This window comes from Cynocephalus volans, chromosome 1 (assembly GCF_027409185.1).
Source record: "Cynocephalus volans isolate mCynVol1 chromosome 1, mCynVol1.pri, whole genome shotgun sequence".
In the NCBI taxonomy this organism is placed as follows: Eukaryota; Metazoa; Chordata; class Mammalia; order Dermoptera; family Cynocephalidae; genus Cynocephalus; species Cynocephalus volans.
Window position 1 is genome coordinate 9428049 of NC_084460.1, and position 14994 is coordinate 9443042.

General features: G+C 42.9%; 1 protein-coding gene across 2 annotated transcripts in view; it reads left to right on the forward strand.

The window, feature by feature from the left end:
- PCSK2 (proprotein convertase subtilisin/kexin type 2) overlaps nucleotides 1–14994 on the forward strand; it is a 276303-nt gene that overhangs the window by 140479 nt on the left and 120830 nt on the right. For both annotated transcript variants that reach the window (XM_063113126.1, XM_063113131.1), the window contains 2 exons: nucleotides 10094–10207; nucleotides 12210–12318. In XM_063113126.1, coding sequence (XP_062969196.1) covers nucleotides 10094–10207; nucleotides 12210–12318 — 223 coding nt within the window. The remainder of the gene's footprint in view (nucleotides 1–10093; nucleotides 10208–12209; nucleotides 12319–14994) is intronic.

The window sequence follows — 14994 nt, forward strand, 5'->3', positions numbered from 1 at the left end:
CTTCAGTCTGTGGGGCCCAGCAGAGTGCACTAGGCATGTTCTTCTCACAGCCATGGCTAAAATGCAAGAGGTCAAGGGATGGGCAAGTATACTTTTCCTAGCATGAGTCTAAAGCAATTTACATGGCCAAAGCCAGTGTCAATGGAGCAGAGAAATATGTTCCTTTCAGGGAGGCAGGGGTAGTGAGTAAATGCCGCACCACAAATAGCATAGCCCAACTACAAAAGGTTCTGAAACAGTCCTTGGAAGACTTTTGTGCAACTGGGTCACCATTTGAAACACTCAGCAGACCCTCCCCATCTGAGTATCACTATTTGCAATCCACCCCATAAGCCAGGTTTATGCACCTCCAGTTTCCCGGACATGTTATTTCTCAGATTTGTCATCATCTTAGCTAACTTCCTCTGAACACAAAATTTTCCAATGCCCTTCTGAAAATGGACTCCAGAACTGGACCAGCTCATGCATCAGATTGTTTCGCCAGATGTCTCAACAACATCTGCTCTTCCCTTTTTCTGGGATTCTCCCTCTTCTAAAGCAGCCAGAGTTTTAGTTTACTTTTTCAGCCATTGGTATTAATATTACTCTTTTACATTAAGCTGGTCATCAGCTAAGACACTACCCTCCCATCAAGGCAGCTCTGTTCTCTCCTGTAGTTATGCAGATACAGGAATTTTTTTCAACCTGATAATAACATTTCATATCTATCTGTAAAATTTTGTATGACACCTATATGCTGTCGAATTTTGTTTAATTGATCTAAGCCAACCGGTTCAACCTATTTATATCCTTTGGGATGCTGGCTGATTCTGCTTCTGTAAACTAGCCGTTCCTCCTGAATTAGTGTCATGCATCAGTTGTTGATAGAAAGATCTCTGATTACCCCACTATAGACTTTTACCACTAAATAAGGGCCACTTCATAAACACTTTACCAACTGTGGTTCATGCAAGAATGTGGCTGCTTTGTTTCTTTTTCCTGAAAAATTCTGAGTTCTCCATATCTCCATCAAACTTCCTTCATCCCTGCACAGATATCTTCAGTAGATCTTGCCAACAATCAGCCTTACTTCCCCGGCATGGATATTAGTTCCCTGCCTGCATGTGGTAGGTGGAATAATGACACCTCCGCCCCAAGATGCCCACATCCTAATCCCAAGAACCTGTGAATATGTTATATCACATGGCAAGGAAGAATTAAGGCCATAGATGGAAGTAAGTTTGCTAATAAGCTGACTTTAAGGCAGGGAGATTATCCTGAATTATCTGGATGGGTCCGATGAAATCACAAGTGTCCTTATAAGAGGAAGGCAGAAGAGAAAGTAGGGGTGATGCCATACAAGAATTTGACCTGTTATTGCAGCCTTGGAAGAGATAGAGGAAGGAGACCATGAGCCAAAAAATGCAGGAAGCCTCTACAATCTGGAAAAGGCAAGAAAATGAATCCTCCCCCAGAGCCTCTAAGAGGAACACAGCACTGCTGACACCTTGATTTTAGACTTCTGACCTCCAGAACTGGAAGAGAATAAATTAATATTGTTTTAAGCCACAAAGTTTGTGACAATTTGTTACAGCAGCCAAGATAACTAAGACAACTAAGACACCGCAGAATGAAAAGCTGTTTTCTCCTGCTATTTTCCAAAGGGCAGATCTAAGTGCATGGATGGTTCTGCACCTTCCAGGAGCATGACTGCAAAGTCAATTCATTGCTTTCTTCCCTTGTTCTGCATCACTGTGCTGGGGCTCATTAACGCCCTGTCACTGGGTTCTCCATGCATAAGTAGAAGTGTGTTAAGAATCAATTGCTCTGACCTTTATTCTTTGTTGGTGTTTTGTCATTCGTGGGCTGCTTGGCTTGACATATGAATTACTGTCTAGCTGCCTGGTGCTGGGGATGCAGTCACCAGCTTCCAAATGTTTCAGACATATGCCAATTGCAATTTCAACACTTATCTACCCTGTCACCCTGGATCTGGTCCATTAACAACTCATGAAATACCAATAGGAGGAAAGAATTGACAAGGCAATGTTGTTGACTAAGGGGACCATCTTTGAGGAAAATTAAAAATATGTACCCTTGAAGAAGAAAGAAGGAGGAAGTGAATCTTCTCTCTTTATTAACTCTTTAGTCCATTGTCCTAATCTAAAAATCAAACCTCCAGAGTTTGTTAGTTTAAGAAAAGGAGACTGAATTTCCAAGAACTTATTTGTATTCTGTAGCAGACAGCTTTTTTGTTGGTTCCCACTGAAAACTTATGAAGAAACAATACTGCACCCTTGCTACAGCGCATAAATGGTGGGTGTATCCCTCCATGTTGCAAACATGCCACACATAAAGAATGCACCTAGAAGAGCAAATGACTTTGGGAGAGTTTTTTCCGGTGCCCTCTCACCTCCTTCGTCTTAATCCTTCCTCCTGTGGTGGCACCCAATCCAAGACCTGGACCATTTGTTGTTGATTTCTGTAATACTGCCCAATGCTTTCAAAATTGCCTTTTCCAGAAACCCCCATTCCCTCCTTGCACCAATCTCAACCAGCATCATCATGTAAAGCTACCTAATTAATTAGTTCATGCACAAGTGTGGGTAAGTGAACACACCTGGCTGCATTGCCCTTCCCAGAGGACTTACTTTCCAAATCTTTCCTAAGAGAGACATAATCAACCTGGATAAGGAGTGCTTAAAATTAAAGCTCAACCTTTCATGGCTGAAGTTCAGTGCATGAGTGTTCAGGGGGATGATTTGGGTCAGTGGAGGCTTTCTTTGTGCCCCTCAAATCACACCATTTGCCGCACCACCCAGAATGCTGTGCCTACTTCCACCCTGATAGATGAAAGAGATTCCATGGACATATTTTCGTTTCAGTTATAGGCAGTAGCATTCACAGTACGTTTCATTGTCCCCGACAAGGAAAGTTTATTTTACATGTTCCTCACCAGTAAGCCTGTAAGGTCAAGAATTCCATCATCTTCATGCTATGTATACATCAGGTGTCAACAAACTTCCTATAAAAGGCCAGGAAGTAAGTATTTTAGGTTCTCAGGTCATATGGTCTCTGTTGCAACTATCCAACTATATCACTGTAGCATGAAAGCAGCCATAGCAGTATGTAAATAAATAGGCATAGCTGTGTTCCAAAAAAAAAACTATATTTTGAAAAACAAGCAGAGGGCTTCATTTGCCAAATCCTTGCTCTAGTTGAAGGAACGTGACTCAGAGAATTTGAGGAGCCTACCTCAGAACATGCACAAATAAGAAGCAAATCATGGACATAAACCCAGTTCTTTTCTGATTCCAGATCTAGTTCTTGCTCCCTGCACCACACTGAGTTTGGGGCATAGTCTTCAGCACTCAGGAGAGTCATAACATCAGATCAAATCAACCACATTCTCCACTCACCCTCTCTTTTCACCACCCACACTTGTGAGGCAGCAGCTGAGGCTGGGGTATCATCATTAGCCTGTGGTCATGGAAATAGAGTTGAGGTAACTGACCCACAGGACCAAGCCGGGCGACCCTGATACTATTAGCTCTCTTCAGTGAAGCTTGCCAGCCACAGACAGCATAATTGAATAAAGCTGTACTATATTTTCAGTTGGATTCACCTGTGCCTTCCAGAAGCACATTATTGAGCCCTCCCTCCAGCACAGATTGGGGACTAGGCAACCCAGACACGTCTCCACCCAGCATCCTCCTTCACTGGCAGAACCAGAACATGCACCAACATCATGATGTAGGCTGCAAAGACAAAACTTTTGAAAGTTGTGTTCCTGTGCCATAAGCACCTTCTCTGTGGGCCCTGCTGTCCTCACTTCACCTCTCACCCCCGAGTGCCTTCCCAGAAAGGTGGAGTGCTCCATCGGCTCGTCAGATGTGGGGACACTGGCTGGCCACAGCCTTCTCCTGATTCCTCCCCCTCCTCCCCCGTCCTCCTGCTCCTCCTTCCATGTGCCCTCTCAGGAGCGTTTTCTGTTAGACTGAGGTCCTTCTGCCCGCCTTCAGTGGGAAACAGAGCTGTCCACATGGCCCAGGCAGGACCTCCAGGATGCCGTACTGGGTTAGTGGCCAAAGCCCTTCATATTCTAAAGTGACATGGCCTGGCTTTGCCCCTTTTCTGCAATCACCTCTCAGTAGAACCTCACTGAGAGGACTGTGTCATTTTGGCCAAGGTCAGCATTTAGGGGTTTCAGGCTTCTCTGGAAAATTGCCCTTTCGAGCACACCCAGGCTAACCATCCAGTCCTCAACATTTGGCATACTTGCTACCACCTTCCAATACCATTTTTCTTACTGTAATCTCCTAAATCCATTCCTAACATTTCCTCACCATCCTGAAAACAGGAACAAGAGGGAGATCGAGATCATGCTAAAGCACAAACCCAATGACAATCACATATTCCAGCAAATGTGGGAGCTGGGATTTTACCCTCTAAAGGCATTCTTGTTGGTTCCCTCTGCACTTTACTCCACTAAAACCATCTTCCCATACCCTCCCTAATCACATTGAGGTCTCTCGTGGTATACCTTATATACAAGGGCTTTAGATGATAGATAGCAATTTGCTAATATCTTGTCACTGAGACTCAGTAACTGGAAATGTGGTCAGAGGCACGCAGCCACATCCGCAATTGATCATCTTCATTCTTGCAAGGTGGGCAAACCTCTCTAAATGAGGGCAATCGATACTGTGCATTCAGCCGTAATTGCGGCTTAACTCGGTGTTCTTTGAAAAGTTAAGCTGTGTGATTTGCCTATAATTGGGCTTTCCAAAAAGTCCTACTTGCTTGCTCACAGAGGAAATGAAGGAGCCAGACTCTCCGGCTGCTTGTCCCCTCCCTCCAGGTGCTCGACCTCCCCAGATCATGTCTTCTGTCCCCAAACCTCTCTCAGCTCTACATCCTTGTGAGGATCTTGACCAGAAAGACCAGCAGTTGGTGTAAAGCAAATGAGCTAGAACATCTGAGCCTGGGAGTGGCTTCCTTCCTCCATAATCTCCAGCATCCCCCCAGCAAGGGCTTTTAGGGGTTCCTTGCTTGGTGAGCTGTATTTGGCTCATCAGTGCAAACATAAGATAACACACTGCCTTGGAAAGGCAAAGTCAGAAAAAGGTGGACACCCAGCAATGAACCCTAAAGTAAACTATGAACACTGGGTGGTAATAATGTGTACACACAGGTTATCAGTTGTAACAAATGCACCACTCTGGTGGGAGAGGTTAATCATGGAGAAGGCTGTGCGTGTGTAGGGACAGGAGGTACGTGGGGACTCTCTGTACCTTCTGCTCAATTTTACCATGAAGCTGGAACTGCTCTCGAAATATAAAGTGTGTTGGGGGTTTTTTTCGTTTGTTTGTTTTTTAAAGGTGGAGATGTGCTGTTCCTGCAGGTGGGGACTTCCGCATTCGGGACACACATGGGAGTGGGCTCCAATGGATTTCTCTATCCATGTTTAATTTGGTTTGTCTTTAATTCACTAAGAGCAGGAAGAATGGAGCAAACTCTGGGCCGCTTTGGAAAAAGACAAGCCTTGCTTGATGCAGGCTGGAATAAGGGAAAGCACCGTCCCACTGCCTCTCCACAGGGCCTGAAATATGACAGCATAGCAGTCATGATAGTAGTAATTGCTGGCATTTCTTTTTTTTTTTTTTTTTTTTTTAAATTTTGTCGATATACATTGTAGCTGATTATTGCTCCCCATCACCAAAACCTCCCTCCCTTCTCCCTCCCCCCCTCCCCCCCAACAATGTCCTTTCTGTTTGCTTGTTGTATCAACTTCAAATAATTGTGGTTGTTATATCTTCTTCCCCCCCCCCCGGTTTGTGTGTGTGTGTGTGTATGTGTGTGTGTGAATTTATGTATTAATTTTTAGCTCCCTCCAATAAGTGAGAACATGTGGTATTTCTCTTTCTGTGCCTGACTTGTTTCACTTAATATAATTCTCTCAAGGTCCATCCATGTTGTTGCAAATGGCAGTATTTCATTCGTTTTTATAGCTGAGTAGTATTCCATTGTGTAGATGTACCACATTTTCCGTATCCACTCATCTGATGATGGACATTTGGGCTGGTTCCAACTCTTGGCTATTGTAAAGAGTGCTGCGATGAACATTGGGGAACAGGTATACCTTCGACTTGATGATTTCCATTCTTCTGGGTATATTCCCAAGAGTGGGATGGCTGGGTCGTATGGTAGATCTATTTGCAATTGTTTAAGGAACCTCCATACCATTTTCCATAGAGGCTGCACCATTTTGCAGTCCCACCAACAATGTATGAGAGTTCCTTTTTCTCCACAGCCTCGCCTTGCTGGCATTTCTTGAGTACCTACAGTAAAAGAAATCTTTGTCCAAATAAAACTAGAAGAGCACTTTCAGTGCAAAATAAAGTTTCCAAATGAGAAGAAAGCATTGCGACATAGTTTAATCCTTAGTGGTTGTATGAGTTTCCTCAGGCTGCCGTAACAAGGTGTCATAAACTAAGTGGCTTAGCACAATAGAAATTTATTCTCTTGCAGCTCTGGAGACCAGGAGTCTGAAATCAAGGTGCTGTCAGGGACACGCTCTGTGAAGTTTCTAGTTAAACCAGAATCGTAGAATATACATCTGTTCATTTTTAATAAAATAATACCCAGTAACAAACTCCTGAATTATATATTTTTCTTATATTTTTTATTTGTACAAATGTTTAGATCAACAACCCAATATGGGGAAGCATTCTAAAACTAAATACCAAAGTTAACTGCACATTATTTGGGGGAAGGGAAAGAAGCTATAATTAAGTTGCACACGTGCCATTGGTATCACATCTAAATGGTAATAAAGGCATCATGTGTAAAAGGTTAAAATTCAGAGAAGTGGGAAGAGAGATTAAGTCAGTGGCCTTGTAGGTCTAATGTGAGAAATATAGTTTCAACACTAGGAGATATTTCTCTCACATTAAAGGCTTTTTATCACATGTAGAACTGTAACACTAAAGTCTTCCCCAGAGGTCTTTAAAAATAGTTCATAACCTCATGTCCCTGGTCATGAAAATTTCATTTATAGTAGAAAACAGTCTAAATGACCCATAAGAAGGAAATAGCTGGGTAAATTTTGGTGTATGACTCAATATTGGAATATTTAGGTAGCCATTTGAAATTAAAATATGAGAGCTATGTAGCAGCATATTAAAATTCTTATGGTAGGATACTCCGTGAAGAAAGAATACACAATTTTATCTATAGTGTGATTACTACTGTGTAAAAATTAAGTGTGAATAAGAATTAGGATTGAACAAGAACCCAGAAAAATAAAAACAATTGATGGGTTTACATGGTATCCTTGTGAAAAAAAACTGTTCTTGTTATTTGTGGTAACAAATAAAAATATATATTTTTAAAAGTGTTCATCACTTTTGAAGTGTGCTTGTGATCTTCACTGAGGATAGGAAGATAATTTAATAGACTCAGAGAGCTTCCCCCAGTCTTGGGATTTCTAAATTCCTGCGATGCAAGGAGCGTGGTGTCCGGAGAGTACAGCATTCCAAAGCCTCAGTGGTTTCCATTAAAACCTAATTTATAGAATTAAAAATTAATTTTATGGAAATGAATGTAAGCAGTCTTTTCATTAGAGTGTACTTGGTCTAATTAAGTTTGGAGTAATGGTAATAGCCATTCTTGCACTGCTATTTTAAAAGGTAAATCCGATGCGAGTCTTTTTATTCTTGTGCTGCCAGGAAACACGGTTGTTGCTCTTGTTTATTGAAGATCCTAGCAAGGAAAGGCACTACCTTAAGAAAGTGACTCACAGCAATAAACCCAATATAATGGGAATTCCTCAATGGAAGTCAATCAAGGCTTCCCGTTAGTGAGTAGAGCAGGTAAAGGTCTCACAGTGGGACCAAAATGAGAAGATGCAAGTGCTGAATTCAGGCTCCTTCTTTCCCAAGCCGAGGTGACACTCTTGTTGGAATACTTGCTTCCATAGTAAAGGAAGGTTTCGAGAGGGGTGTGCCTTGCCTATCTTTCTGGTTGAGAACTATACATTTACTTTGACATTGAGGTGTTCTACATTAACAAATACACACACATATATAAACATGAAATCTGAAATCTACCACTGTGTGGCAACAAGGCCGCACTGGCCACAGTTGCTCCCTGCTTCCAGCCAGTGACTGGGTGCGGCAGGGGTACTGAGGCAGACCCATCCCTGGGAGAAACAGGATTCTTCTAACAGCCAAATGTCGATCCCCAACAGACTTGCCACCCTTTTCTTAGACTATGGGGCAGCCGAGGACCATTTGCCCAGCTTTGTTTAAACTCTCCTTCACTCCGGGTCAGACTAACAACATAGTTTCTTGTATTTTCTCTTCTAATAAAATCCTTGCACATTTAATCCCATCTTGGCATCTGCTTTTTAGAGGGTATATATGTGTACACATACACATGCACATTCATACATAATTATATATGTACACACCCACATACATGCACATATATGCACATGGGTATATATGTTTGAATCATAATTTTTCTCCATTTGATGGACATTAGTTGTGTCCAGGTTTTTGCCATTATAAAAATGCCAATCTATCCCATCTTTCCAATTATTTCACTATTTCTTGGGTGGGAATTTTCTTTTTAAGCTGTGCCACAGTGAATGTCCCTTGCTGGAATACCTCCAAAGAACTCACAGTGCCAATGCCACACCTGGTTCTTCTTCTGCACGTGTACAGATTTCCTGATAGAAAATCTTTCTGGCAAAGAAGCTCCAGGCCTTGGTGGGTCGGTGGGGGGGACCCAAGTGAGGAGCAACCAGGGCAGCAAGGAAGGGAAGGGGTTTGCACCGGTCCGTGTCTCTTCATTCTTCATTTCCCGCAGCCATTCTTGACCTGCGCTCTGTCGTCCTACTCTCATCTTCTATCAATTAAGAGTTCTTGATTGCAAGCAACAGAAATTGTTTCTGGATCACTTCAGCAAAAGAGAAGTTGTTGCAGAGACAGCAGGGATTCACAGTCCATGGGGAGCTGAGCAATCAGCCTTGAGCGGGCTCCAGGGCAGGGTTGTAGGAACTGCTTGAGGATCCCTTAAAGGGAGTCTGGTGAGTGAAGCTCTGGGGTTCCTTGCCCTTGAGTCACCTCCCTAAGATTCAAATCTTGGAAGAGAGACACCATGGAGGTACCCTTGAGGTAGAGGGGGTCTTCGGGGTCTTTACAGCAGGCAGGGGCCTAGAATTTCACTCCAAGCAACACAGAAGCCAATGGACTTGAGGTAGTTCCCCCAAATATACTGGGGAGACTTGGAAAGAGGAAAAATAAATGTTGGGTCACAACATGTGATAAAAATAATTGATATCTGGCACACACCCTTTTATACGTGTGCATAGTCTTTGAGTTTGTAGATGCTCCGGGACTGACCACAGCTATTGAATGATAAATTATCGTGCAAGTGAAAGAAAGTTTCCCCACCGGGATAACCCCTAGCCCTTGCCAGGAGTCTGCTTAAACTAACTCAGCTCCTAAGTTTCATTTCCATCCAAGAGTTTGGGGTACTGTCTGACTGTCTAAAAATGAAACATCAGTGCAAGGACAGCAGCACCACCCAGCAGTTTCTTTTCAAAGTTTTCTCACTTACCTTCTAGGGCTTTGCTGTGGGACTTGCTGGCTCTCTGGGCAGGTTTTGGGGGGGTTTGTGGCAGATTCCCAAACATGATATAGCTCAGTACTGTCAACAAATGTGAAGACTGGGGACACCTCCAGAAAAAATGGTCTGAGGGCTTTTCATTCTCACCTCCCTGAACCCAGATCAATCTCCTTTCCTTGGTAGAAATGTTCCATTGTTTTGTTTTATTTCACTCAATGACCCCACCACTGTTTCTTCCTTGAGAATACTTTCCTCCATATAATTCTTATTTTAAGGAAACTTACTTTGAGTCATCACCTAGACCTGTTTGTTTTGTGCAATCATAAGTAAATGCTCTTGGGAAATAGATGAGATGTACTTGCTTTTACTGAGGAAAAAAACACACTATGTACAAATGAAATTTGAATTTGTGGAAACAAATTCCAGAAGAGAGGAGTTGAGATGACGTTCAGGTAATGTACCAGTATTGTCATTCCAGGTGAAGATGGCCTTGCAACAGGAAGGATTTGACCGAAAAAAGCGAGGGTACAGAGACATCAATGAGATTGACATCAACATGAACGACCCTCTTTTTACAAAGCAATGGTATCTGGTAAGTGTCTCTGTGTTGTTTCTAATGTTTCTCCTCTTGAGACTCCAGATAAAGATGTATTTCCGCTTCTTCATTATTCATCAGGATGCTAGCCAGTGCCTGACTCAACAAACATCTCTGTCCACTTCGACACGTATTGATTTTCTATCACCACCTGTGCATCTTGTTCTCTAATCTGCTTTCTTCTGGAACTGATAAATCACCATGATCTCCCAGGGTCAAAACTACTACTAACAGCTGATCAAATTCTCTTAGACTGTGAAAAAGTGCTCCAGTGTATGAGTGAAGACTTGCAAAAATATGTAAAAGTCAAATCAAAGGTTCAGGAGGAGTAATCCAGGGGTCTCAACAGGCAGAGTAACTGAAGGACATAATAAAGTCACAGGCATAAGAGAAAGAATCTGGTGACTTCACAAGAGGCAAGCAAGAAAGCTCAGAGACCAAAGTGGCAAAAGTAGCATCTATTAGTGCTCCTAAAACAATGGCAGGAAATCAATTCCATGGGGTTTAATGGATGCGGGCTTCAAGGCACTGAAACCCAGTCTGTCTGGAAAGTGAGAACTTTCCAGCTTATCAAGTCCATCATGATCCATTTGGATTGTTTGGGTTATATTTCAGAGGGGCTCAGAGACTCCAAACCAACCTGAACTTCAGGGCATATTGCGGAAAAGAGAGTGACTAATTTATAAATGTGAATGAAGTTTTATTTCATTTAAGATTAAAAAGGTGATAAGCAAGAGAGAAAACTAATTGGCAGCCCTGTGGACTGCTGCATTGTAGGAACACATCACAGTTTCCCTCGTGGGACTTCAGAGCCTGCCTGTGCCTTGTGCTTTTTGGCATGAAAGTCTGAGAATCTGATCTACGTAATTGAACAAGCTTACGTGTGTTAGGATAGGCTAAGTTTGTTGCAGTAACACATAACCCCCAACTCACAGTAGCTTATAAAAATCAAAGTTTGTTTCTCACTCTTGCTGTGACCGATGCTTCCTGATCCCTCAGGGACTCAGGCTGATGTGGCTCCATCTCAACTGCATCCCAACACTGCTTTCATAAGTCCCTCAGCAAGGAAAGGGGGCAACTTGTACACTGGCTCTTAAAGCTTCTGCCTGAATGTGACAAATGGCACATGAGATCACATGTCATTGGCCAAAACCAGTTATGTGACCATTCTACCTTCAGAAGGGATAGAGAGGTGTAGTCTTAACATGTGCCTAGAAGGAGAAGGACAGCAATGTTTGTAAAGAGCACTAATGACATTCGCACAGTGTGTTAGCCAGACCTTAACAGCCACCAACCACTGTGGGCTTCTGCCAATACAGCCCTCTGACTTCATTATTTTTTTATGATCCATCTTTGAGAAAATCTGCACAGTACAAAGATTCATGAAAAGAGAGTGATGGTAAACATATTAATTGGGGATTTTTTTCTTTTTCCTTTCTTTCATTTTTGAATTTTTTTTGAGAGGAGGTCTTTATTTTTCTGCATTAGATCATGCACTAAAGGTGAGCCAGTTATCTTTAATTCAGTTTAACAAATATTTTTTGAGCAAGATATAGCGTTGCGATACTGACATCGCAAAGGTAAATAGGACATGCTGGCTTTCTCCTGCAAAGGATATTGTTATTTAGTGAGGAAATTATATTCAAATAAGAATAATCCAAGACAATACATGCTAAATTTAAACCACGAGGTATAAATGAAATCAGGGAGCATTTCTGGCAATGGCAGCTCTAAGGTTCTAATATAGAAGGAGTTTAAAGAGAGCATCTAAATATAAGAGATAGGGAGATTGAAACTGTGTTTGCGTATTTACATGGAACAGAAAACATGAATTTTTATATCAACAAAATGGAGAGGGAAATCTGTAAGAGGTGGAGGAGGAGGGACACTGAAAAGTACTGTTTCATGGAAGATGGGGCTCTGGAAGATTAGGTAGTTGCCTGCAAGCATTTCCAACACCCACCTAATACGTTCTTCTGCTTTGGAATTCTCGTACCAGATCAATACTGGGCAAGCTGATGGCACTCCTGGCCTTGATTTGAACGTGGCAGAAGCCTGGGAACTGGGATTCACAGGGAAAGGAGTTACCATTGGAATTATGGACGATGGTGAGTATGTCAAAGTATTTACAGCATTTGGAAGCGTGTCTTTACATGCCTCTGGAACATAAAAGATTCATTGTTTGGGAGATACTGATCAGAGACGGAATAGCCAGACACTGGGCCTGATGACCACACTACAGTGTGACGACACCACAGTGTGACCACACCCTACCCTTCCGGATCAGTGGTCCTCAAACTGGAGGGTGTCTTTAACAAGTATTTTGCTGAATTAATAAATAAAAAACTAAACAAATGAACAAATGAAAGCTGCCCATCACTCACTTATTGAGCCACTGCTTACACCTCTCCTTAAAATGTCTCGTAAGCCTACTTATATTTACATTTGCCATTGATTTCCCTAGGTCCACACTGTCTGATACAGTAGCCACTCGCCATATGTGACTATTTAAATTTAAATTTTAATTACTTAAAGCTAAATAAAATTTAAATTCCATTTCTCAGTCACACTGGCTTCACTTCAAGTTCTTGACAGCCACATAGGGCTAGGGGCTGCTGAAACTCAATCCGGTTCCATTTCCATCATCACAAGAAGTTCTGTTAGATGGTGTGGCTCTAGATCCATAAGACAGCTTTTTGGTAACATGATTGGGGTTTGGGAAAATTTGATTTTATAGCTACTTTCAGAATGAACCCTTACAAAGCGGACTTTCATAACTTTATTTGCAACACCTCCTCTATGTTATTCTATGCTGTATGCCTGCCTGACATTCAGCAGAGCTTTATTTTCTATACTTTGAAAACTTCAGTTTCTGCAGTATGAAAACCCATGGGTTTGATGAATAGTTTTTCCAACTACACATGACCTTGGCCGTGCCAAGATTCTGTAGAACTGCCACCCTGTAGGCATTTCATTGGGGACATGCTGTCACCCTTCATCAGCCTCTGGGTTCCCCGGCAAAAAGCCCCACTGTGCATTATTGGTTCAATTCCGTACAAAGGCCGTACAGAGATGAAACAATACAGCCTGTTCCTTCTGAAGATCCTCAAAGAACACTGTGTTCTCCAAAGCGAGCCTTTGAAGCAGAATTGATGGGGAAAACAAGAGGAGTCCGCGTGCTTAAAACCTGCGTTGTCTTTGTGTGGGCTCATTAAATATCAACACGGAAACAATGCCTCGGTGCTTTCTGATGTGTGAGATGTTTTGAAGTGGATGTAAAAGCTTTTTCCAGTGGCCGACGGCTTTCACAAGAAGAAAGGAGCTCTGCACAAAAGTGTTATGTGTAAGGATGTCAGTAGCTTACAAATGCTTCTTCCTTCCTGATACTTTGGTTTGGAAACCTTTCCAATAGGGATTAAGGCCAACTCACCCAGGAAAAAGATGCATCTAGTTTGAGGGAATCTAGATAGGATATATTGTGATGACCAGTTCTATTCCCTGCTGGAGATCTGGCAGTACAGTGACAACACATGCACGTTGCTCTTATGAAACTTCCAACACACAGCACTGCGGATGCCCGTTTCAGAATTCTTTCACTAAACCCCCTTGACCGAGTCTGAAGTCATCGCTTCCAAAGACAGCAAAGGAAAGGATGACTTCTGACTCCATTTTACCTTCCCAGAAGAAATTGTTGTTTAATGTTATTTCTTCAGCTGATTAGTGGCCTTTGGAATCCAAAAAAAGTGAACTCTGCCCCCCAGTTACAATTCTTGACTTCATTATTTGAGTCATCTACTGCTGCAGAACAAACCACCCCAAAACTGAGTGACTTAACAAAACATCAGGTTATTACCTCTCACAGTTCTGTGGGACGATGGGGCTCTGCTGGACAGTTCTGCTGCAGGTCTCACTGGGGTCTCTCATACAGTTGGAGTCAGAAAACAGCCAGGGCTGGAATGAACTGGAGTTTCAACTGGGGGTGCTAAAAGGGCTTGGCCTCTCTCCCTCCCTCTTTCTCCATACAGTCTCAGGGCCTCTCCTCTCCACATGTTGTTCCCAGCAAGGTAGGTGGATTTCTTGCGGGTGTCTCAGAACTCTCAGGGGCAGGCATTCTAAGAGAGAAAAGGGGGAAGCTTCCAGTCCTGCCTGGAAAGGGCAAGCATCACTCTGCCACTTGCATAAATGGTCACAGGGCCCTCCCAGACACCAGAGGAGGGGAAATAGACTCTGCCTCCTGGTGTGGAGAGAGACAACGGATTCGTGCCCATCCCTAATTCACTCCATGCTTATCCAGTATGACTACTGAAGAAAAGAACAACTACCAAGCCATTCTCCAAACCCACTGTTGAATATCAGCATGAGCACAACTGGGGCAAGAGCAGCCTCCCATGCAACAAGGACAAGACGGGTGCTCAGCAGCCTCTCGCCACGTAACTGAGAGTCTCTGCGGTGAAGGCGGGGGCTGGCCACACCAGCACTGCATTTTCTCCCTTAACTGCCTGCACGCACAACAGTATGGGATCCCTTCCCAGAATGTCTCTCCGCGGGATGTTCCAAAACAAGGTCAAAGACAGACATAGATGCTGACTCCGATACCTAAGGGAAAAAATAATGTAATATTTTGAAAACATTGGTTCTCTGTATTTTGGCCTGTCTGGCAAATGTTCAATTATCTGCATGTGGAAGTTTCCATTTGTCAATGACCCACTTTTAATAGCCATCCACCCCTCTCTAGTTACCCAACTCAAAACACGGCCATCACCCCCTCTGCCAGATCCAGTGGC